The sequence below is a fragment of the Elephantulus edwardii genome, unplaced genomic scaffold, assembly GCF_000299155.1.
Source record: "Elephantulus edwardii isolate Elephantulus edwardi_28Jun2011 unplaced genomic scaffold, EleEdw1.0 scaffold00032, whole genome shotgun sequence".
NCBI classification, from domain to species: domain Eukaryota; kingdom Metazoa; phylum Chordata; class Mammalia; order Macroscelidea; family Macroscelididae; genus Elephantulus; species Elephantulus edwardii.
In genome coordinates, this window is record NW_006399782.1 from 8508326 (window position 1) to 8534840 (window position 26515).

General features: G+C 39.5%; 1 protein-coding gene across 1 annotated transcript in view; it reads right to left on the minus strand.

Annotated features, from left to right (window-relative positions):
* Positions 1 to 5324: 5324 nt before the first annotated feature.
* Positions 5325 to 26515, minus strand: part of PARP15 (poly (ADP-ribose) polymerase family, member 15) — a 57412-nt gene continuing 36221 nt past the window's right edge. The window contains exons 8-14 of the mRNA XM_006884306.1: positions 25622 to 25843; positions 23137 to 23199; positions 20157 to 20324; positions 16672 to 16878; positions 8202 to 8335; positions 5946 to 6120; positions 5325 to 5632 (exon numbers count right to left, since the gene is read on the minus strand). Coding sequence (XP_006884368.1) covers positions 5325 to 5632; positions 5946 to 6120; positions 8202 to 8335; positions 16672 to 16878; positions 20157 to 20324; positions 23137 to 23199; positions 25622 to 25843 — 1277 coding nt within the window. The remainder of the gene's footprint in view (positions 5633 to 5945; positions 6121 to 8201; positions 8336 to 16671; positions 16879 to 20156; positions 20325 to 23136; positions 23200 to 25621; positions 25844 to 26515) is intronic.

Sequence of the window (26515 nt, forward strand, 5' to 3'; positions counted from 1 at the left end):
CAACCCTCCCCCCTAGTACACTACCCTCTTGGGAAAGGAAAAGAAAAATTGTTTCATTGTTTTACAAACCTTTCCCCAGGTCCTCTCCACCATGTAGCCTTCGCACTAGCCTCCTGTCATGACAAAAAATACCTAATCACATATCCCTTTTAAACAATTTTCTCTTTCATCTGTTTCAATGCAGTATACATTACTTAACCCATCTTTCTCAATCTCCCCAACCCCAAGGTCCATCCTGTTTCACAACAGTGGCACCTGCAGTGTTTGTCCTTTTGTGACTGAGATACTTCACTCAGCATAATGTCCTCCTGAGTCACCCATTTTGAATAATATTGTATGAGTTCCTTGTTTTTCAATGCAGCATAGTATTCCACTGTGTGAATATACCACAGCTTCTCTATCCATTCGTTTGTTGATGGGCACTTAGGTTGTTTCTAACTCCTTGCTATAGTGAACAAAGCCCATGGGTGTACATATATCTGTTTGGATGTCAGTTATGATCTCTTTGGGGTATATTTCTAGTAGTGGAATTGCTGGGTCAAATGGTATCTCAATTTGCAACTTTGTGAGAAAGTGCCATACCACCTTCCACAGTGGTTGCACCATTTTACACTCCCACCAACAGTGAATAAGGGTTCCAGTCTCTCCACAACCTTGGCAGCATTTGCTGCTTGCTGTTCCGTTAAATTTTGTTATTCTGTCTGGGGTGAGATGGTATCTCATAGTTGTTTTAATTTGCATCTCTCTTAGAGGTAGGGATTTTGAACATTTCTTCATGTTTTTGTTAGCCATCTGAATGTCTTCTTCAGTGAAGTGTCTGTTCATATCCTGTGCCCATTTTTCTTTTGGATTATTTACCTTTATCTTGTTGTGGTGCTCAAGTATTTTATAAATTCTGGACATAAGTCCCTTATCTGATATATCATTACCAAATACTTTTTCCCAGTCGGTGGCTTCCTTTTTTACCCTGTTGGAGAAGTTTTTGGATGTGCATAGGGATCTGATTCTTAGAAGGTCCCATTCATCTACTTTATCTTCTCCTGGCTGTAGGTTACTTACTCTTTCTGACACAGCATAATAATAAAAACAGTGTCATACTGGTATAAAGACAGAGACCAAAGGAAATTAATTGAGAACCCAGAAATAAATCCATACTCCTCTGTATCATTAGGTCTGTCTTGGAGAGAGTGAAACCAAGCTTCTCTTTGGAGGCTACGATTTTGAAGCTCTGTCTCACATACTGTGGGCACGTGGCCAGGAGGAATCAGTCCTTGGAGAAGGACAACATGCTTGGAAGAGTGGAGGGACAGTGCAGGAGAGGAAGACCCTGGATGAGAGGCACTGATACAGTAACTTGGGCAATGAGGGTAGGTGTGTCAAAATTAGTCAGACTGGCTCAGGACTGTGTCATTACTCATTAATAAAGAGATAAAATCCATTAAACTGGGGGAGAGATGCTTTAACATTGGTGCTGGTAAAACTGGATATCTTTTATTTAGGAAATAAAAGCAATTCTCAAATCCCATATCCTATCCAAAAACTAACTCAAGATGAATTAAGGGCCTAGTAGGGATGAAAACTAAAACTGCAAAGATCAATGGAGGAAAATATAGAAATCCTAATCTATGGCATATGTTGTTGTTAAGGACCTTCAAGTCGAGCACAACTCATAGCTACCCTATGAACAATAGATCTGAACTCTATACTATCCTGTGTCAACCTCATAATCTCTGACACACTTGAACCCATTGCTATAGTCACTGTGTGTTGGGGAATGTTGGTGAGGAAGGGAGGGCCTCTGGCCAGGAGAGATGACCTAAGCTCTGGATAACTGCAAGCCTTCCAATGGCCTTTAATACAGAATAGAGAAAGCTCCCCTGTGTTTGGCTGTACCAGCTTGAGAAAGCTTGCCACCTGGGAAGACGGCTGCAGTGTCTGTTGAGCTGGGAGTGGTCTGCATTAAGCTGAGGTTCTCCTAACCAATCCACATGTCTCATGTCGGTAAAACCACCCTATCCAGTCTTCCTGTTTACATGCTTGTATATAAGTGCACTGCAGTTCCCAATAAAATTGAGCTGGATTGACTCTCTGATCCTCTCCCGGAGTGGTGTGCTTGCCCCCATCAGGGTGTGGCTCTTAAGTTGCCGATGAACAGATGACAACTGTGTCAATCCATCTAGTTGAGTTTTCCTCCTCTTCTCTATCCCTCCACCTTACCAAGCATGATGTCCTTCTCCAAGGAATAGCCTCTCCAAGCAACACGCCCAAAGTAAGTGAAATGAAGCCTCACTATCCTTGCGTCCAAAGAGCAATCTGCATCACTTTCTCCAAGACTTATCTGCTTGTTCTTTTGGTAGTACATGGGCTAGTCAGTACTCTTCTCCAACAACACAGTTCAAAGGCATTTTTTTTTCTCCCATCATCCGTATTCATATTCCAGATCTCAGATGCATAGCAAGTGATTGAAAAGGTCCCAATTAGGCACAACTTAGTCCTCAAACTGACATCCTTGCTCCTCAGTAATTTGGAGAGGTCCTTGACTCAGACTTTCCCAGTGCAATGTCCCCTGATCTCCTGACTACTGGTACCAAGTGTATTGATTGTGGATCACAGTGAGATCAATGACAGTTCCAGTCTTTTCACCATTTATCATGATGTTGCCTATCAGTCCCGTGGTGAGAATTTTCGTTTTCTTGACATTGAGACACAATCCATACTGAAAGCTGCAGTGTTTGACCTTCTAGAGAAAGTATTTCAAATTCTCCTCTCTCTCAGCAAGCAAGGTTGTGTCAGCTGCATACTAATGCATCTTCCTCCAATCCTGATGCCACATTCCTCATAGAGTCCAGCTTGTCAATAATTTGCTCAGCATAAAGATTGAATAGGAATGGGGGAAATTTTAAATTGTGATTAAAAATCAATTTTTACAAAAAGGTTGGGTTTTAAATTTATACATTGTTGCACATTTTCTCCCTTCCCTCTCCCCCAGTCCACACTGCAATGCATCTATTATTCTAGGATATACACCATTCTTAATTTTAAACCATGTAGTGTTCCCTTATTCTGTTCACATATTAGCTTTTTGGTGGAGGAATAGGTTTCCAACATATATCTAGTTCTTCTTTGATGAAAACCCTATGGAAGACAGAGGGAATACACATAATTACTGTACCAAAATAACTGACTGACACTGAAATAATTCAAGAAATACTATGTGATTAAGAGCCAATGGTAAAAAAGGAAGAAGTTCAAAGTGTAATGAAGGCACTGAAAAAAAAATTAATAAAGCCTCAGGAATCAATGGTATACCAATTGATATGTTTCAAAGGCAGATGCAGCCTTAGATGCACTCACTAGTCTATGCCAGGATATTTGGCAGACAGCTGTCTGGCCAACTGATGGGAAGAAATCCCTATTTGTTGCGATTCCCAGAAAAGGTGATCCAACAGGATGTGGAAACTATCAAACAATATAATTCATATCATTTGCAAGCAGAATAATGCTGAAGATCAACCAAAGATGTCTAGACGAAGTACATAGAAAGGGTCCTTCCAGAAGTTCAAGCGGGATTTGGAAGATGTTTTGGCAGCAGGGTTATTATCATTGGCAATTTCAGATAGATCCTTGCCGAAAGCAGGGAATACCATAAGAATGTGTGTTTGTGCTTTATTGACTATGCAAACAATTTGTGTGGCTCATAAAAAGGTATGGCTAACATTGAGATGGCATATACAGACTATCAAATATAATCTAAAATGCATAATCTACACAGGTTAAATTAGATGATTGGGTCTATTAAAATAATATCTTTATGTGCATCTGTAACAAAAAGCAAAGGCAACTTAGGGAAAGCCAACTCTGACTTCTACCAGCTTCCCAAAGGAGAACTGTCCCCATCAATAACATCCACAGTATCAAACAAAATGCTACAAGGTCAGATGTAGTTTCTCACCTCCATGTTTCTGCACTTACCCATTGCAAATTGACTCACAGACTTGACTTTACTCACAGTTGTGGGGTTTATTAAGGAAACAGGTTGGGGAGTGGGGGAAGCAAAGGATATTACACAGTGAAAGTTCAAATTTTAGTTAACAGTAGACCCAAGCCTGTTAATCAAGAGCAAGACTCAGTTCTGTCAGCTTCTTAATCCATAAGTGCAAGTCCAAGGTTCAGCCCAGCAACATAAATGCAAGAAACCTCTGGTTTTCTCAATCTTCCAGCAAGCTTTGTCTCATAGTAGTCACAAGTCAGCTCTTCTTTCAATCATCCCAAAGGCAAAACCTTTAATTCTGGCTCTGTCTCCATGGTTCTCCATGGTCAGATTATATATCACCAGTGTCCCTTCACAGTAGGCTTAGTTCTTTTATGTTGGCCTCACAGCTGTTGTTTATGCCTTTTATTTTTCATTCACATACATTATGTTTTATATTATTTATGTTTTATATGTTTACTCATTCATATACCTTGTGTTAATATAATTAATTACTCTTTCCCCCTCCCCCTTCTCTGCTTCCCCTTACTCTTCTGAACATTTATACATTTACTAATTGCAATAGACATATTGTCCCTTGGTCAATTCTTCCCTGGATGTTACTCCCTTTTCCTGACTCCTTACCATGTTCATTCACTGGACTTTCTATCTCTGTTCTCTCAATCTCCTCACATCTTCCTAGCTATTCCTTATTTTCATAGTAATGGTATTGTGCAGTATTTGTCCTTTGACAAGTATTTCTTAAAGGGATTCAATTCCCAGTGGTTATCGATGCACAACAGTCTATTCACTTTACACTGTGAATAAGTAAGACACAATTTGATGTCTTAGTATATTCCAACAAGAACATGACATCTTGACCTAAAAGTAATCCATACTATTTCTTTCCATATAGAAAAAAAGGAATACATGATTTCCTCTTCTCTGGATTTGGTATTTGTGGACAGCTATAATTGTGTCACTTTGTTTCTTCATTTTCATTTGCCAGTTTGCTCACCAGAGAGGTATGTCACCACTTGGAGACATACACCTTATCAAAATGTAGTTTTTGGCATTTCACCACCTAAATGGGACAACTTTATGTGCATAGACTAATCAAAGAAAAAGAGAATCTATAAAATGTTCTTTTGATTAAGTGATTAAATGATATCTAACATTTGGAAGAAGTCTCTGTGTGGCAGTAACAGTTAAGTCTGGGCAAATGGCAGCAAGAGTGTCAGTTCAGATGCACTCAAGGTACTGTAGAAACAGACCTGGAAACCTACTTCCCTTGAAAGCCCTATGGAGCAGTTTCATTCTGCATACATGGGGTAACTATGAGTCAGGATTGACTTCAAGGCAATACACGACCAGAAGATTTGAAAGTTATAAGATATTCAGGATAAGCTTGATAATCAAAGAACACCACAAATATCTTTGGGTTCTGTGTATTGTCTGTGACAGAGTCAAACAGCTCTGTGGGGTTGTCCGGGTTCTTGGATGGAGGAGTAAGTAACTGTGCACTTCCACGTGTGTAGATTCCAGTGAGAACGCGTGCAACATACACATGTTTTCTCCTGTTCCTGTCTGGTTTGGAGTATCTATCATCAGCAGAATAACTGGCATCTACAGCAAAATAGGTTCCTTTTCCATAGGCTGCAGCTGTAAAGAGAAACACAGATGCCTTTCTAAGAATGCAGAAACTTGCACACTATGGAGAATCACATCCAAGTCTGGCAACAGGTTAAAAGCAATTATGTTCTTTCCAACCAAAGGCACTTCCATCATTTCTAAAATCCACACCGCCTGCCCTCAGAAGGATGCCAGGCTTCTTACAGGGGTAGCACACAGAGCTCTGTGCTGACAATGACAATGTGGCTGTCATTGAGATCTACATTGCTTGGAAGTAAACTCACCAGCAGAACTACCCATTCACTTCACTCACTCTGAGCTGTCAGCTGACTCCCTTCCTTACCATTCTTCCCAGCATAACTGCGATTGAAGCCGTGCTGATTGACATGTGGCAGTGAGTCAACATCTGTCCCGTGGAAAAGGATTTTCTCGTTATTTGTATGACCATTCTTGGCATCCATCTGCTTTTTCTTTACCTGGTAGCACTGCCAGAGATCTACATTCTCTATTCTCTCAATCTGCAGATAACAAAAGGCAAATAATTTTGAAAATGACCTTAGGGTGTATACTGTATTTCCTATAGCTTTTAAAATGGGGAACATTAGAAAGGAGGAAGTGAAGGGCGAAATGCAAACGAACAGCAAAGTCAGAAAACAGGCAGGTTTTTTCAGAACAAAAGATTCTCTACAGCTATCTATTAGTTTCTAAACTTTGGAAGAATGCGCATTAGCAAGTATTCTATTTACCAGAACTTAGAACCTGCATCTAAAAGCTTACTGAACTAGAGATGTCCTCTGGGATCCTTAAAGGATTTACTAAACATTTCAATGCATACTCAAAATTTTGTAGTTGTTCATGAGTTACTTAAAGCATCATCTCCAAACTTATTCTATGGCAGTTGTTTCTGCACTGCTCCTAATTTGGTTACAATTCAACACCTAATTGTATACCATTTACCAAGTATCCTCACTATCATTTTGATACTCATGGATCCCATGGGCCTCAGAATTTAACTGTTCGCATCAGGGTTCATGGTCTTGACCTTGCAGAAGCAGCTGGTAGTCATGTGATTAACCATTTCTACCACCTAAGGAGTCTTATCTAGCCTAATCTAATGGCTATTTCTCCCTAAATCTCTCAATAGCATTTCAAACCACGAACAGTTCCTTCTTTGGAACTTTGTCCTTCTTGATCTTCTTAAAATACGGCACACAACTGATGTTCTTTTCCCCTAAAAATTACTTTTGTTATCTACTCAGTAATCATCTACTAAATATTACTATGAAACAAGGATTTTGTTGGATCCCTACATCAACAAGCTTTAAATTTAGTAACAATTTATCATCTTGTAGAATAATAAACAGCAGTTTAAGAAGATGCTGTGAACCGTGAGAGCACATAAAATTCAGAGACTCTATGATAGGAGAGCAGAAAATATGAGAGAATATGTCTTAGAAACAAATAATAACAAAAACAACTATGAGATGTCATCTCACCCCAGTCAAAATAGCAAAATTTAACAGAACAGCAAGCAACAAATGCTTACAAGGCTGTGGAGAGACTGGAACCCTTATTCACTGTTGATGGGAGTGTAAAATGGTGCACCCACTGTGGAAGGTGGTATGGCGCTTTCTCAAAAAGTTACAAATAGAGATAGCATTTGACCCAGCAATTCCACTACTGGAAATATACCCCAAAGAGACCATAACTGACATCCAAGCAGATATATGCACACCCATGTTTATCACAGCTTTGTTCACGATAGCAAGGAGTTGGAAACAACCTAAGTGCCCATCAAAAAACAAATGGATAGAGAGGCTGTGGTATATTCGCACAATGGAATACTATGCTGCATTGAAAAACAAGGAACTCATGCAATATTATTCAAAATGGGTGACCCTGGAGGACATTATGCTTATGCTGAGAACTCTGGCCTTAAGGAGAAGCTGACACTGTTGGTAGTACAGTCAGATCAGATTGTTTAATCCATTCTTGTGAATTACAGTGAAAAGCATATTTGACTTTAGATTCTCATTTCCTACTTCTAATGTCATGCCATGGTCTTCCCAATTACTTACTATGAATCAGAAAGCTGGACAATGACCAAAGATGACAGAAGAAAAATTGATGCCTTTGATTTGTGGAGAAGAGTACTGAACATGGACTACCAAACAGGTTTATCCTGGAGAAGCTATTCCTTGGAGGCTCTGTCCCACATACTTTGGGCACCAGTACTTGAAGAAGGATATCATGCTCAGAAGGGTTAGAGGGACAGCACAGGGGAGAAAGACCATGCATTAGATGGATTGACACAGTAAGTGAGGTAATGAGAGGACGTGTGTCAGAGTCAGTGAGAGCGGTTCAGGATAGAGGAGTATTCAGAGCTATTGTGCATAGGGTCACTATGAGTCATAGTTGATTTGAAGGCACACAACAGCAGCAATAGCCATGTGATTTGAAGTCTACAAAGTTTAGGTGAGTTTAATTCCAATTTAAATTAATACAAGAAGGTAAAAAGGAAAGCAAAAATGGTTCTTTTCCATGTTAGTTCCTCCTACATTATTTTTTTAAAAAAACCCATCTTTAAATATAACCTTACCTTCTCTATTTTGTGCAAAGCACAGGTCTGATTGAACTTTCTCTGTACAGTGTTGTATTCTGATTGCCCAGGTTGTAGCTGAACCACACGGAGAGGCTGCTGATTCATGCAAGTCCAGTGCTTAGGAACATCACCTGCAAAGTCAGCATTTAGTAAAAACACAAGATTGAGTCCCAGGGGTCCTTGAAACTCAGAGTACTTCCTCAGGCTCTTGTTCCCCACTTAGACGTGGGGTGGGGGTATGTCCACACATTCCACAGATGGCTTCTTTCATCACCTTCAATTTGTAAACACAGATGAAGCGAACGGTTCTGATACCAACATGGCACATAAGATCATAACTCATTGTCTAGCTGAAATATTTAGGCAAACTTAGATTTACTATACCTTGATATTAAAATTTCCCCAAGAAATAGGCACAAAAACAAGAAGGCAAATTTCACTTCATTTATGTGCTCATGTTATCACTTTTGAGTGGTTCTTTCTTTCTTTCTTTCTTTCTTTCTTTCTTTCTTTCTTTCTTTCTTTCTTTCTTTCTTTCTCTTGAAGTCTGGTTTCTTGCTAAAAGACTTTGTTTTGTTGTTTTTCACTAGTTTATTTAAAAAATTCTAATACAAATTTGAACAAATTCTTTCAATTTCCCTCACCTCCCATACCCATCAAATTGTACAACCCAATGATTAATCCCCTCTTCCCTCTGTACATACACATCCCTCTGCTTCCAGCCTCTCCCACCCCTCCTGGATCCTTATACTCGTTCTACAATAACAGTTTTATACAGTATTTATCTTTGCGGGACTGAGATAGTTCACTCAGCATAATGCTCTCCAGTCCCTCCCAAGTTGGGTAATAATTTACAAAGTTATTGCTCCCGCATGCTGCATAGTATTCCATTGTGTGAATGTATGATAATTTCTCAATCCATTCAATTGTGGTTGGACATTTGGGATGTTTACATGTTCTTACGATGGTGAATAATGCTGCTATGAACATTGGTGTCCAAACAGGATCCACATCTCACACCATATACAAAAATCAACTCAAGGTGGATCAGAGACCTGGGAGTAAAGCCCCAAACCATAAATGTCATAAGAGACAAACTTAGAAGTGAGAGATCAAGATAAGAAGGTATAAAGAGACTGTCAAATACAACCAAAAATGCACAATCTAAAGAGGATAAAATTGATGCATGGGACCTTCTAAAGATTAAATTTCTGTGCACATCAAAAACTTTTTCCAACAGGATAAAAAGAAAACCTACAGAATGGTAACAAACATTTAGTAATACCATCTTAGAAAAGAGTCTTATAACAAAAGTTTACAGAATACTCCTGGGCCTCCACAGAAAAAGACTGATAACTCAATTACAAAAAGGGCAAAAGATATGGAAAGAATTTTCACAGAGGAAGATATTCGAAATGGCAAATAGACAAATGAAGAAATGCTCCAAATCACTGGCAATAAGAGAGATGCAAATCAAAATCACAATGTGGTACCATCTCACTCCAGTAAGAGTGGCAAAGTTTAACAGGGCAGCAAGTAATAGATGCTGGAGAGGATGTGGTGAGAAAGGAACTCTTATACATTGTGGGATTGTAAAATGGTGCAACCATTCTGGAAGGCAGTTTGGCGCTTTCTCAAAAAGCTGAACATAGATATTCCATATGACCCAGCTATTCCACTACTTGGAATATACCCTGAGCATATGAGAACTAAAGGCCTTGTTTTGTATCCCTTTTTCTAAACTAACAACCAGAGCTCTGGTGGCCTAGTGATAAGAAGCTGCGCTGCTATCCCAAAGGCACACAGTTCAAATCCACCAGCTATTCTGCAGAAGAAAAATGAACAGTCTCCTCCCATGCAATTAACTGTCTCTGAAAAACCCATTGGAAGGTCAGTTATAGATCTCTTCCAACTAGATGGTCCACTACAAAAACAACAGAAACTAAGAAGTAAAAGCACTATTTACAAAAAAAAATAGCAGAAATGCTTAGAGAATACTTTCACATAAGATGCTCCTGCCCATTCTTCTTTTCTTTCTGGTGATTTCTGGAAACTTTTAAAGTATTAAATTGCCATGATGACATGACTACCCTACATAAGAACAGATAGCATTAGTGAGGAAAATGTCATAGGATGGAACACCAGAGATACACACGAAAAGATTTCTTCCTTTCAAAGACATCTAAAATTTGCCTCTTTCAGGGAAATGTGTATCAGGTGTAGGAAGGAATCTAGGGCATCCTTTTTCTGTTTAGAAAGTCCATTTAAGAATTGGGTTTCAGTGTCACAGTGAGGCACCTGAGCCTAATTATAAGCTCCTTTCCACTTTCATCTCAAAAGACTTCTTCTGGAGAAGTTCCTTATGTGCAATTTCTTCAAATTATATTCTCTCCTTTTCCCACTGTGCATCCTCTTTGGGATCTTTCGGCCTAATAGCTTTAAAACCTAGATCTTGGAGGCCTTTTAGAACAGCTGTTTTCTTTCTACTGACTACAACAGGCAACAGCGCAAAGTTAGAGGGTGAAGGGTTTCCTCTTACCTTTTCCCTTTCATGCCAAGAAATTATACAGCTGAAAGCCAGCAAGGCTTGAAACTGAAAGACGTGAGCAATTCACTCTCTTACCAATGTGACAGTTAGCAAGTAATACAAATGCTAAATCTTCATTTTTCTTCTCTCTAAAGAGAAATTATGAACACTGGTGCCATAGTGGGTTCCACACTGGTTTGTTAATGGAAAGGTGGTCTGAATCCACTAACCATTCTCCACCAGTGTGATAAAGATTAGGCAGCCTCCTCCTGTTAAAATCAATTCCAAGGTGGTAGGCTTGGGCTTGTCTTTGGGAGCATTTTCAGGGAGAATCAGTCCTCACAGCAAGATATTATGCTGGGAAACGTAGAAGGTCAACAAAAGAGAGGAAGACTCTCAGTGAGATGGACTGACTCAGAGGACTCCCACAGTGGGCTTGCACATGGCAGAAATGGAGGACGTGCAGGCTAGAGCAAGATTCAGATTGATTGTTCACAGGGTTACTCTGAATCATAGTTGACTTGAGGAAAAAGTCCTTGGAGACGGACATCATGCTTGGGAGGGTGGAGGGACAGCTCAAGAAAGAAAGACCCTGGATGAGATGGATTGACTCGGTCACTTGGGTAATGGGGGTAGGTGTATCGGGGATGATAAGATTGGCTCAGATAGAGCAGGGTTCAGAGCTGTTGTACATAGGGTTGCTATAAGTCTCACATGACTCAAAGGCACGTAACAACACCAACATTGTAAATGGTATTGCTTTCTTAATTTCCTTCTCTGAGTTCTCTTTGTTACAGTGGATGAATCCCATTGATTTTTGGATATTAATTATACACCCTGCCACTCTATTAAATTGCATACTCGCTCTGACAGTTATTTTGTTCAGTGTTTGGGATTTCCTGTGTACACTATCATATCATCTGTTTATACCGACAGTTTAACCACCTCTTTGCGGATCTGGATGCATTTTATTTTATTCTCTTGTCTTATTACCCTAGCAAGCACTTCCAATACAATATTGAATAGAAGTGGTGACAATGGGCATTCTTGTCTGGTCTCTGCAAGGAAAATACTTTTATTAGACTTTCTCCATTGAGAATGATATTGGCTCTTGGTTTTGTATATATACTTTTCACCATGTTGAGGAAATTTCCTTCTATTCCAATTTTGCTAAGTGCCTTTATCAGGCAGGGGTGTTGGATTTTTGTCAAATGCCTTTTTTGCATCAGTTGCTAAGAGCATATGATTCTTGTTATTTGCTTTGTTAATATGGTGAGCCATCGTTGCATATCTGTTATGAATCCCACTTGGTCATGAATTATTTTTTTATGTGCTTTTGAATTCTATTGGCTAGGATTTTGTTAAGGATTTTTGGCATCTAATATTCATGAGAGATATTTGTCATTTTCTTTCTTGGTAATATCTTTGCCTGGTTTTGGTATTAGGGTTATGCTTGCTTCATAGAATTACTTTGGGAGGGTTCCTTCTTCTTCTATTTTGTTAAATACTTTAAGTAGAATTGGTTATAGACCTCTGAATGTTTGGTAAAATTCAGCTGTGAAGCGATCTGGTCCAGGACTTTTTTTCTTCTGTGATGGTTCTGTTCAAGTGTTCTACATCTTCTCTGGTCAATTTGGGTGAAGCATGAGAATCAAGGAAATTTGTCCATTCCTCTAGGTTTTTCAGTTTATCAGAGTATAGCTTTTCATAGTATTTTTTTATTTCATTTCATCTCATCTGGTTCTGTTACAATTCTATCATTTCTTAATCAAGTTATCTGTGTCTTCTCTTCCCCCCTCCCCCTTCTTTTGTTAAGTTTGCCAGTGATTTGTCAATTTTATTGGTCCTTTTGAAAAACCAGCTTCTGGTCTTATTGATGGTTTCAATTGTTTTATCTGTTTTCTTTCTCACTGATTTCAGCTCTTGTCCTTATAATTTATTTTCTTCTAGAGGCTATAAGATTAGATTGTTATTCTTTTTCTAGCTGATGAAGGTGTTGAGTTAGATCATTGATTTCCCCCTCCTTTCTTCCTTTTTTAAATATGAGCATGTATAGCTATGAACTTCCCCCTGAGGACTGCTTTAGCTGCATCCCAGAGGTTTTGATATGTTGTATTTTCATTTATTTCAATGAACTTTTTTATTTCTTTTATAACTCAGTCACATTCTAGTAGAGAGTTACTTAGCTTCCACATGGGTGGTTTTGTAAGCTTTACCCTCCTGTGGTTAATTTCTAGTTTTATGGCATTGTTGTCTGAGAAGACACATTGCATTATTTCAATGTTTTTTATTTGTTGAGTCTTGCTTTGTGTATAATCATATAGTAGGCTATATGATTGGTTCTGGAGAATGTACCATGTGCACTTAAGAAAGTGAATTGAGTTTTAGTTGGGTGAAGTACCCTGAATACATCCACAACATCAAGTTGGCTGATTATATAGTTTAGCTCTTCTGCATCTTTATTGTTTCTTTTGACTTGACCTATCCTTTGGTGATAGTGGTGTGTTAAAATCTCCTACCACTATTGTAGTGCTATTTCTCTCTTTCTTCAATTCTATTAACTGTTATTTTGTATATTTTGCAGGTCTATCATTTGGTGCATAAATATTGACCAAGGTTATGTCTTTTTTATCTTTTATGCCTTTATCAGTATGTTTGTCTTTTGTGATGGTTTTCATTCTGAAGACTATTTTATCAGAGATTAGTATTGCCATTGCTTTTTTTTTTTTTGGTAGTTGCCATTTGCTTGGTATATTTTTTTCCCCCAGCCTTTGATTTTGAGTGTGTCTTTCTTTTCATTATATATATATATATATATATATATATATATATATATATATATATATATATATATATATATATTAGGCAACATATTGATGGGCTTTGCTTTTTTATCTATTCTGCTTCTCTTTTTCTTTTAATTGGTGCATCTAGTACATTCACATTAAGTGTGTGATTACTGTAAGGCCAGGTTTTACCATTGCCGTTTTGCCATGTTTCTTTTTCTGTTGTTTCTGGTTACTATGGTCCATCCACCTTCCTTTGGTGTCTCCATGTGAAGCATTGCATTTAAAATTTCTTGTAATTTTGTCTTGCTTTCACAAATACCTTAAGTTCATTCTTTTCTGCAAAAGATCTAATTTCTCCTTCATATTTGATGCAGAGCCTTGCTGGGTATAGGATCCTTGGCTGTAATTGTTTTCTTTCAACTTTCTGTAGATGTCATCCATTGCCTTCTAGCTCACATGGTTTCTGCAGAATGTAAACTAATTCTTTCCTCTTTGTAGGTGACTCTTGGTTTTTCTCTTGCTACTCTTTATATTCTGTTTATTTTTTTATTTGGAGACCTTGATTACATACCTTGATATTTTTCCTTTTGAGTCTAGTCTATTTGGTGTTCTCTGTTCTCTTTGAATGTGGATTTTCCTGTTCTTCATAATACCTGAGAAGTTTGTTTCAAGTACTTCTTGCACAATTTTCTCAATGACTTTACTGTCACTCACCTGTTCTGGAATTCCAGTCATACACATGTTGTTCCTTTTGATGTCATCACACATGATTCTAATGTTTTCTTCATTTTATTTACATCTCATCTCTGATTTTTCTTATAGTATGCTTCCGGCAAGGCTCTTGTTTTCCAGCTCACTGACTCTCTGTTCCATCTCTTCAATTCAACTTTTTTGTCCTACTAGCACATTGGTCTCTTCTGCCATTTTGACCTTAATATTCTGGATTGCATTTTCATGTTTTTCTGTTATTGCCAGCACTGTGTCGGCTGTACCCTCTCTGTTTTGTGATGATTTTTTAAGTTCTTGTACCTCTTTATCTATATCTTGCTTCCATAATTTACATTTTCTTCCATAGTTGTTCAAGCAGCTCCTCACTAACACTTTTCATTTCTGGGATATTTGCTTCCTTAATGGCTTTCATTGTTTTTTCCATCATTTGCATTTTCTTCTGTAGCTGTTCAAATAACTTCACATCAACTTATTTCTTCTCCTTTTTTTCTAGGGTATTCATTGGATCTGCTTTTTTAGGAAAAGAATTATTTTTCCTTGATGACTGAGGCAGACTGCTGCTTTCTTGACATTATGTGAGTCTTTTCTTAGTAGATGGTAGGTGGCTGTAACTATGTAATGTCCCAGGGCATGACAATATTATGTGAAGGACCTCTATGATGCTCCCTCTTGTTTTCCCATTGTGGGATGACTATTGCCCTCCAGGTACTATGGTCCCATCCAACCTCTCCTGCATAACTTTATGAAATCCCACCTGATGTCTAGCTAGGCAGCACTGTTTAGGACCAAAGTGCCTCTCTTCTTTCCTCTATTAGATAGTTCAGTGGCAGGTCTTTCAGTTCATTTTTGTACTAGTTGCAGGTGATGTCTTGGCAAGATTTTAGATATTGGTGATCTCCCTTACTTTTTTGGCCCAGAGGTGGAGTTTTGTAGTGGGCATGCCCAGTTTAAGGGGGATGGGCTGATCTCTCTGCAGGGCTCCACCCAGTTCTGAGAGCTAGGTGGCAGAAGGGGGTAAATCACTCCCTCATCTGTGAGAGGAAACATGTCAATATGGCAGCAGGATGGACTTATTAATTTTCTTTTTGTTTACTTTCTCTGTGTGTGCTGTGTGTGCTGGCACATTCAGAAGAACTGGCAGAATATAGATATAATATAGATATATATGTAGCAGGACTGACTGAAATGGCTACTTGCAATACCTCAGCAATTGTCCGTTTTAGGAAACTAGGAATACCCACCTACATAGCCACTACCAATAGTCACAGTATTTTGTCGTGTAGCTGCTCAAAAGGGTAAAAATCATGGTTCCAAGAGAAGGCTCCATTCTGGTTACTTTAACACCAGTAAAGAGGCTACAATGTGAGGAAGATATAGGCCAAAGAAGTAAGAAAAGAGGGGATAAATAATGAACACTGCATTTAAATAGATGAGGGAAATAACTCTCTAAAAGAAATATATGATTAAGTATTATTTCCATGACAATAGTCCAGAATAAGAGGTGCATACAAAGTGGAATGGGGAGGGAGGGAAAACGAAAAGCAGGTGGGCATAGAGACTTGTGCATGAGGCATAAACACACCCCGTTCAGAGGAGCAACCCAGAATCAACCTGTTCGTAATAAACCAGAAAACCACAGTAAACCACACAATCATGGTTTTGTCCTTCTTGTATCTGTTTCTAATTTAAGATTAATTTGTCTAGCAATGACTTCCCAACAAACCACTGTTGTCTGCTAGTCCATACCTATAGGAAGATTGAAGGTAAATACCAATCAATAAGTAAAGGAGATCACAAAATAGAATTACGACACAGTTCTAATCCACCAGCTGCTTCGCCTAAGAAAGCTGGGCAGTCCCTTCCCATGTCATTTTATGCTTCTGAAAACCTTCTAGAGGGTCAGCTGTGGGTTGATTGTTATTCAACAGCATACAATAACGACAATCTCCTCAGAGAGCTTGAGTAGCTTAGTAAGGAGTCACACTGCTTATCCAAAAGTAGTACCTCTCTGGTCATTTGAATTTATCAGTAGCTTCACAGGACAAAGATAAGCAATCTCTTCCTCTCCTATTTATAGTCTCGGAAAACCCACTGGAGAGTCAGCTATGAGTCGATTCCAACTTAACAGTAATGAGTTTGAGGTTTTGGCTTTTTCAATTTCCTCTTTGCACTTTCTGCCCTTTTCTATTTTCTTTTCGTTTATTTGCTATTCCTGTCTCCCACATAGCATTTCACATTTCAGAAAAAATAACCATTTCACAGACAACTGTGTCTGATATTTTAAAACTGTTCCTTTATATAACTGGATGTTATATGTAAAGGCCAGAAGCTGAGAGAAAACTGTAATTCCAGTAAGCATTCACACAGCTTGTGAGTGATCTCACAGAGATGCATATGGTAAGTTTTCACTCAAACATCTTACCTGTAGTCCCAGAGGATGGGAACTGAATGGCAGGTGACATCTGGCTCTTTCTTTTTGCCATGCTGTCACAGAAAACATTTAGCAGATGAGGTAAAAAGAGGACAACTTTTACAGTTTTCAGTAATCCAGCAGAATGTTTCTGTGTGAAATCTGCAATACCATTGATTATGTCATCAGCTACCACGGTTGGGATTTTCCCAGCATTTCCTGGGGGGAAAAAAAAGACATTTCAACTGGTGTCAGCAATGTGATGAAATTTGGCAAATGTGGTTCTTTTTCATTCTTTTATTATTTTGTGTGTGTACCATCAAATCGGATCTGACTGGTACAGGAGGAGATTGCCCCTCCTTCTCCAGCAGAGCATCTGGTGGATTCAAACCGCATATCTCTTGGATTGCAGTGCAGCTTCTTGCCTCTGGGTCACCAGAGCTCCCCGCAAATGTGGTTCTTAGTGTTGGGAAAGAGGAGAAAGCACCCAGTGGCAGTCAGGAGCTGGTCTGGCATGCACGCTGAGGGCAAAGAACGTCATCAACACAGTTGCTCTCAAGTCATGATAAATGAAGACAAAAACAAAACTGTCCCTAGGCCTGATCATAAAGAAAACCATAAATATTGTACAGAACACAACAAAAAATAACAAAATACCTGCATGTCTTGACTAATATGAACTTCATAGCAATCTCAATCTTAGCCTTACTCTTATTCCTTCTAGACAGCCAATCATAAAGGTTCATCTACTTCCTTAAAGTATCCAATCCAGAACAGTGCCCTTCTTCCTTAAATCTTCCACAAAATCACCTACTACAAACCCAAATCTATTAAGAACAAGTAATCATGCTCATAGGATAGCTATATTTAGATGAAGAAGCTGTTGTCCAAACAGAGCAAGGAAACATTTAGAAAGGTGTGCATGCGTCAGGGCGATATCTTTTCTCCATACCTATTCAATCGTCATGCAGAGCAAATCATTCAAGAACCTGGACTACGTGAAAGAGCTTGAAGGATGACTTATCAACAACCTGCACTGTGCAGAGGATACTACCTTGCTTGCTGGAAGTGAAGAGGACTTGGCACATTTGCTGCAGAAGATCAAAGACTGCAACCTTTAATATGGATTTCATCTCAACATTAAGAATATAAACCACCAAGGCCAATAGGCAACTTCATGATAGATGGAGAAAAGGCTAGGGTGGTAAGAATCCTTCACTGACCATACAAAGCAGCAAGGTTTAAACATCTGGTCCTTCTTTTTGAGTACATCATAATGTTTTTATAATTGAGGAGGCAAGACATGCGCATTTCATAGACCTCCACACTCCCTCCTCTAGGATTTTTTTCACACTCACACTCTTTCTCTGTCAACATTATTCATTTGCTAACTCTTCCTCCCCTGCCCACAGTCTAAAAGGATGTGCTCATCTTCACTGAGGATGGTGCTGGACGGCATCCTCACTAATTGATACGCATGTCTACGGTAATCCTTATGGGCATTTGAGGAGTCAGGGACTGAACAGTAGTGTATAATCACAAGTCACTACTAATCTAAGATACTTCTTTAGAAATTAGAATTTTGAGAATGAAAAAAAAAAAACAACAAAAAACCCCACATAACATTAAGTCACAAGCATGAGTAACCACTTAAGGAACATACAACAAAGAAGAAATATGAACAAAAGAGGCTTAGATTCTATAGATGAGGCCTAATTGATTACCCATTTTTCTAGGTTCCACCACTAGGATTACTTTCAAATTGACTCAGAAATAATTTGATAGAGAGAGAAACAAAACTCGGGCACGTCTGGTGGTAGGTGGAGAGGCAGTGGCCAGGCAACCCAGCTTCATGAAGACTCTGTGCAAAAGCCCAAAGGCACCCAGCACCTGCCTTCCCTGCAGTCAAGATACCCAAGAGCAGATTAGAGAGGCTGTCAGCTAAACCGCCTGCAGAAGTGGAGAGGAAGCCCAAAAAGGCAACAGGAAAGGAAGAGCCTTCAGATATAAAAAAAAAAAAAACAAACTACAAGCAAAAGGGGAAAGGGAAAACTGAAGTGGCTAACCTAGAAACTAAAGATTTACATACAGAAAATGGAGAAACTGAAAATAAAGAGTCCAGCTTCTGATGAAGCAGGAGAGAAAGAAGCCAAGTCTGATTAATATTTGTCTACCATGTCTTCTCAGTGGTCCCTGTATCTCCCTTCTTGTACAATCCAGAGGAATATATTTTTAACCCTTCTCCATGTCTTTTCTTTTTATATTTTATATTATAGATTTATTTACAAAGTTAGAATACAGGAGAATATTTTTATCAACAATTTGTAAATTCAAGTTTTTAGTAGCTCTAGAAACATATTTAGGAAGAAGGAAATCCCTCTTCATCCCATTTTTAAGTGTAAATTTTTTAAGAGGTGAGAGACAATTTGCAAATTATTTATTTTCTGATACAATTTGGCATGCTAAAATTGTGGGGGGCTTTGGATGTCAGTCTAACATTCCATGGGGGAGGGGGACAGTTTTTATATCCCATAATACAGAGCATATTATTACTGACAATTTGGAGTCATATTCATGCATTTATGACTTGAACATTTTAAATGAAGTCTATTTTCCATGCTTTTTAGGTACATACATTAGAATACTGTTTAGTAAATGGTTAAAGATAACCATTCTTTCTTTTTTTTTTAATTTAGGTTGTTTATTTTTTCAGTTCAATGAACATCTACAGAGATTTTGGGATTCCATTCATTCATTGTTGCACCCTTCTCCCGGCACAAACCCCTCCCCCCCCTTTTGCTCCTCTCCTTGAAAAGCAAAACTCCCTCATTGGTACACAATTCCTCCGTACCTCCCCAAACCCCCCCCCCAACCCCCAATATAATCCACTCTGCAACCCTCATTGCATACTCCTACGATAAAAATAATGCCCTAAAATATAATACTTTTTAGACTATTCTCTCCCCCATAGACTTCAATGCCGTAACCATTCTTAACCATATCTTAAAGATAACCATTCCCTCCTCCTGATTTTCTTCTTGTCAGAACTGTGTGGATTCTGTAACATCTTTGGTCTTAGTAGTCCAGTTTCCCTCATAACTTTGTTATGTACTGTGAACAGTTGAAAATTTGAGTGTGTAGTGTGTGTGATAATAAATTGCTAATTAGTTGGACTTAGCGATATGACCATTAATCAACAATCAAAGATATCGGTACTTATTTTCTTCTTTTTTTTTAATTTTCTTCTTAATGAAAATTTTTCTCCAAATTTAAAGCTGGAAAGGCACTGGAATTTGGAAAATAATTATGACAATCTGGTTTTTTAGATTTTTTTATACATACTTTAAGAATCATTTACAAGTTGTTCAACATGTCTGTGTTCTGGCCCTTAAAACAACCAATAAACTATCAATCGGGGGGGGGGGAAGAAAATAAATAAATGAACTCTAAAAGAACATGAATTACTAGAAATATTTGGTTGACAGGAGACTACAAACCTGTTCCGATGGCTGGAAAGCAAACAGAGCTGTACCGCCTCCTTCGACACTCTCGGAGAACCTTATAAATGGTCTTCCTCACGTTACTGTCTCCGTTAACATGAATTATCTCCTTGCACATTAAGTGGCCACCTTGTGACACTATAAAATCTTGGTGAGGCTGTGCAGCTGGAAAAAAGAAAAGATAAAAAATGGAAACAAAAGCGCAGCACATTATTTAGTGGAAGTAACACTTTGATCACAGACTTTTCTGTTAGCATCTAAGAGCTTAGCCATGTGTCACAAGGGCTCCTTCTGAGGCATTAATCCTTATTAATAATGTCCTCATTTTTGTTTCCTCCAGAGATAACATCATCATCACAGAAGGGAGAAGTGTATTACGTTTACTGTGTCAGACATAGTAGCAAGTATTGTCAGATGTGGGTCACTATGGCTTCTTCAAAGCACCCCCTTAGCTCACTGCCTACTCTGTGAAGTCCTAGTTTTGAAGAATAGTTATGATCTCCCCTATTCCTCCAGCCAGACTGCACACTTGTTCAATTGAAGGATTGGAAAGTTGGTTACTTGGAGATGTGTTATAGGAAGCACAACTCTAAGGGAGCCCTGGTGACTTAGCAAGAGGCTGTGCTGCAATCCTGAAGGCGTGAGGTTCAAATCCCCCAGATGCTCCGCTGGAGAAGGTGGGGCAATCTCCTTCTGTGCCAATTGGATTAGATTCGATGGTATACAACAACAAAAAAAGGTCTAACTCTTAGACATCCATCGTTACTATTGTTGGTACTAGTGCCAAATGTCTATCCTTATTGCCTCCCTCTGTACCCCCACACTCTCCTCCCCAAGATGCTTTTCATAGAGAAGGAGCTGGGACACAACATGCTGGGGTACCATTATGAGACCCAGCAAAGGTGGGGCCCTGCCTCTAGGATGTTGCAGCAGAGTGAGAAGGGATGGCACATGTTGACCAGTGAAAATATAGATCCACCCTCTCCCCTGGTTCTGTTGGAAAGGCGGTAGATATTATTTGTCTCAGCCTATGGTTCCCCTCTGGTTTCCTAGTTGCAGTAACTTGAATAAAAAAGATCCTTCTCTGGGGGTGGGAGGAAAAGAAGTAGAACTAAAGTAAAAAATAATTTGCCTAATCCTACAGGGTTAAAGACTTTCCATATTCTTCCCCTTCCCCTTCCCCCGCAACCACCAGTCATTAATGACCACCCTCTTTATTGCTAGAACTTTCTCACAGATAAGACATGCTACACGCGTCAGGTTCCCTCCGTCAGGCACTCAGTGAAGCCTGGTTTAGGTTCAAGGTCTGGTTTCTTTTTAATACTTAGAAAGGAGAAGACAAATAGTGGAGGGATAAAGAATTCCTCCTTTACAACCACCACATCACACCACCTCATACCTGCTCTCCAGTTATCCCAAGGCAGTGGAGGAATTCTCAGATTTGATGCAGGAAAACAGGGTTAAAGGCTCAGCCAATGCCCCTCAGGGCTAGCCACCATCCATCAGTGGAGACATGCATGCTACTAAGAGGTTTAAAAAGGTTTCAGTGGCACTTCCAAACTAAGGCAAGGGGTTGGGGGGAGGTCTGACTCAGAAAATAGGCTTAGGAAATTACTTCCAACATTCAGCCAATGAGAGTTCTGTAAATCACTACAGTGCAGGAGGAAGGGGGAGGGAAGTAAGAGAGACACAACAAGAGAGAAAGGGAACTGGGAGAGCAGAGGTTGGTGGGTGGAAGGGGCATGAAGGATTGGGAAATGTCCAATGGGGACTTGAAACAGACACAGAGCAATGGTGGTGGTGGTGGTGGTGGTGGTGGTGGTGGTGGTGAAGTGTCATTGAGTAGAGTAAAACTCATAGCAACCCTATGAACAACAGATCTGAACTCTCTTTTATCCTGAGCCATCCTCACACTTCCTAACACAGGACAGCCCATTGCAGCAGTCACCCACCCTGTCAATCCACCTGGTGAAGGTCTTCCTCTCCTTTGCCAAACCTTCTACCTTTCCGAGCATCATGTCTGTATCCAAGGATAAGCCCCTCCTAGCAACATGCCCAAAGTATGTGAGGCAAAGCCTCATTATCTTTGCCTCCAAAGAGCACTCTGGCTGCACCCTCTCCAAGACATATTTGTTCTTTTGGCCATCCATGGGATGTTCAGTTCTCTTCTCCAACACCACACCTCAAAGGCATCAATCCTTCTTCTGTCATCTCTATTCATTGTCCAGCTCTCAGGTGTGATCAGAAAGACAATGGCCTGAAACAGATGCACCTTAGTCTTCAAACTGACATCATTATTCCTCAATAATTTGGAGAGGTCCCTGACTGCTGATTTTCCCATGGTGCTTCTCAGTGCAATACATCTCCTGATTTCCTGACTGCTGGTACCAAGAGCAATTGTAATTAATTATATAAAACATAATGCTGGTGAATTATTATATAAAACACAAGGTACATGAATGAAACATAACGTATACGAATGATTGTATAAAACACAAAGTACATGTACAAAATGTGATGTATATAAATGATCATATGCAAACCAATAAAATATTTGTTTTTTTAAAAGATCACAGCTGTCTGAACCCCAACCATCGAAGGTTGCATTTTGTCACCACAAGTTGGGAACAACTTGTAAACAGCTAACTACTCAATGAATCTTCTTTGCAAAGGACTCATTACTCATTGCATGAACTGCTCACCACAGATGTCACATCAAACCCTGATAATAACAACAACAAAAGCACACTGCTATTGAGTCGATGTTGACTTATCGTGACCCTCCATTGAGGTTTTCAAGGCTCCAAATCTTTATGAGAGCAGACTTTTCCTTTTTCTCCCACAGAACAACAGGTGGATTCCAACCCATGGCCTTTTGTTTAACAGCAAAATGCATACAACACACTATGTCACCTGCGCTTTGATTGGCTCTTTACTTTTTTGATAGATTGTAGCAAAAAGGAATAAATAATCATACCTAATGCAGCACATTCATCTTCCACAGCGGGGCCGGCGGCTTCTAAAATCGCTTTGGACACCCCTAAATAAATAAGACAGGTTGGTGATAACAAGAATGAGTCAGAATTCAAGAATTTTTTCTAAACCTATCTGTCCAAACTAGACCACCTTTTCTGTTAACAACCATCATGCTCAGGTTGATCCACATCCTGGTCAAACCTGCTGGTACTCTTCTGTCTGTAATGTTGGTGGTGTTGCCCAGAAAGGCCTTTGCCTCAGCATAAATACTGTCCCAGGATTATAAGAGGAGAAGTGCTTATATTCTGACGATGCATCAACAGGCGTCAGACTGAGTGTCACGCACCCCACAGTGTTCACTCACTGTTGTTTGAATTTCAGGGTGATTTATACCACAAATCAGGGTTTCACTATTATTCTTAGAGTTTAAAGAAAATCTCTAAACTACAAGGACAAATTATAAATTCTGACTGTGAGACATTCTTCGGTGGACATGTAAGTTTATCTGATGTCTGTTTATGTAAAGAAATTTTGCAGTCTTGAAAACAGTTCGCAGGATTTCTGAAGTCACAGTGGACTGAATGACCTGCAGTGAGGAAACCTCTTAAGACACCAGGGAAAGGGGGAAGCGACTAAAGGATTCAGATTTTAACCCTTTCTCAGTATTTGTTCAGTTATTTGGAAAAAATAAATTGCCCTCTACTCTTCAATTTTATAAATGACAGGTAAAGCTGTTCTTGTAAAAATTTTTGCTATCATGAAGCATGGATCCGAGATCACAACGTTGAGAATTTTATGTAAATTTATAATTTTAAGTAGTTGTTTCATTTGGTCACTTAGTTTCATTTTTCCTTTCACAATTAAACAGCTAGTCTGCTGGTTTCAGTTCAATGGCCCTCCCAATCAAGGTTCAAGATTCCTCACTTGGAACACATCTAAAACAGCTGGGCTGAAAGGTTCATACCATAGACTTCGCATTTGGACAGCATCTGAGGTGCTAAGTCCACCACTTAATAGTTAATATGTGACTAATCAGTTCATCAGTCACACAAGGATCGGTGTCATACCTCCTTCACAGGGACACAAATAAATGTTATTTAATCATCAAATACATATACATAGATCTACAGTATTCATGTTATAGTTGCTAGAGAGTCAGTTCTGATTCATGTGACTAATCAGTTCACCTGTCACACAGAGACTGGGGTAGTGCTTTCATCACAGGCACATAAGCCAGGAGAAGGACTTAGCACAGAGCCTAGCATTCCAAAACTATTAAATAAATACTAAGTTATTTAATCACTATATGTAAGTTTCTCCTTGGAGGCTAGGATTTTGAAGCTCTGTCTCACATACTCTGGGCACATGGCCAGGAGGGACCTGTCCTTGGATAAGGATATCATGCTCAGAAGGGCGGACGGACAGTGCAGGAGAGGGAGACCCCAGATGAGATGAATTGAAACAGTAAATGGGGCGATGGGGGTTGGTGCATCAGAGTTAGTGAGATTGGTTCAGGGCAGGGAAGGGTTCAGAGCTGCTGTACATAGGGTCGTTATGGGTGACTCAATGGCACTTAACAACAAAATATATATTTATATGTGTGTGTGTGTATATATATATATATATAATTCATGTTATTGTTCGTTGCTATAGAGTCAGTTCTGACTCTTGGTGACCTTTGAGCATGGAGAAAAGTCCAGAGGGTTTTCAAGGCTGTGACCTTTCAGAAGCAGATCACTAAGCCTGACTTCCCAGGTGCCAGTGAGTGCGTTTCAACTGCCAACCTTCCAGTTAGTAATAATACAACACTTAACAGCTTGCACAACCCTCGGGTAAAGTTATCAATAAATAGACATACAGAGAGGCTCAATAGTGTACACAAGTGGGGGCAGTATAATATTTTTCAGAAAATTAAGAAAAAGAGATTTCACTTTTATGGCACTATAATGTAAGAATAGAGGAAGTGAGCTGTGTGCCCCAAGTTACATAAAATGTTGTGACGTGTGACTGAATTAGAACTGCCTCAGAGCTGATCTTCTAGCAGGTTTTCAGAGACTGTAAATTGCATAGGAGGAATCTGCACATCTTTCTCCCTCAGGGCAGCTGGTGGGTTTGAACCACTTGCCTTTGGATTGGCAGTGCAACTACTTGCCAGTAGGAATTTTAATATTTCAGACTGTACAAGGCATGGGAGCTGTCAGGGACAAAGTGTCTACTGAGGTCAAAGACACTACCACACCCTTTTAACTCCTCTTGGGACAGGTAGGCATTTGACAAGAAAGAAAATAGAGACTCAGAGAGCATAAGTGATTTAGTCAGAACTACACAATATAAGAGGCACTGCTGGCATTCAAACTCAGATTTTCCTGATTTCAGAACTCAAATATCTTCTACAAAACTGTCTATTCAGGGAAGTGATAGCCATAGCTCCCTTTCCAAACTTCATGTTGCTAGGAATAGCCAAGTAAATCTCTTAAAGAACATACCTGACTTCCCATTGAATGTCTTTGTTGTTGAATTGACAATCACATCCGCCCTCTCTTTGGTGATATCGCCAATAGCAACCTGGAAAGTAATTGCACCAATTTGCATTTCATGTGCTATGGACTGAGGGCTAGAGGCAGGCTGAGGGCTAGAGGCAGGCTGAGGGCTAGAGACAGGCTGAAGGCGAAAGGTAGGCCAACGGCTAGCAGCAGTCCCAAAGACACCTGAAAATAAAGAAAATGGGTTTTAAAAAATAGGCTGACTCTCAAGGGAAGGACAGACTGAAGGTCTCTATTCACTTCTCAGCCTCTGTTTCCCTCTGAGAGAATACAGACGTTGCTCTGTGTTCAAATCTGTTCTACAGCTGAGGTTTCCTTTATCTACTTTTTTTTAATATTTCATTGTAGTTTATACATAAAGCTCATAAACAAAATTGTTTTCCTATTCAACAACCAATCCATAGATTGTTTCATGGCGTTGGTTTCAGACCCCCTCATTGTGTCAACACACTCCCCACTTTCACCCCACATTCCCCATTTCCATTTGCCCAGCTTGGATTTTCTTCTCTAATAAAATTAGGAAATATTGCATTATAATAGCAGGAGTAACTACATTTTCTCAGTTAAAAGGATGAAAGAAACCATAACTGCCATCCAAGCAGATATATGCACACCCATGTTTATAGTGGCTTTATTCACGATAGCAAGGAGTTGGAAACAACCCAAGTGCCTATCAACAGACGAATGGATAGAGAAACAGTGGTATATTCACACAAGGAGATATTATGCAGCATTGAAAAACGCAAGAAGCGCGAGGGCGACGCAGCGCGAGGGCGACGCAGCGCGAGGGCGACGCAGCGCGAGGGCGACGCAGCGCGAGGGCGACGCAGCGCGAGG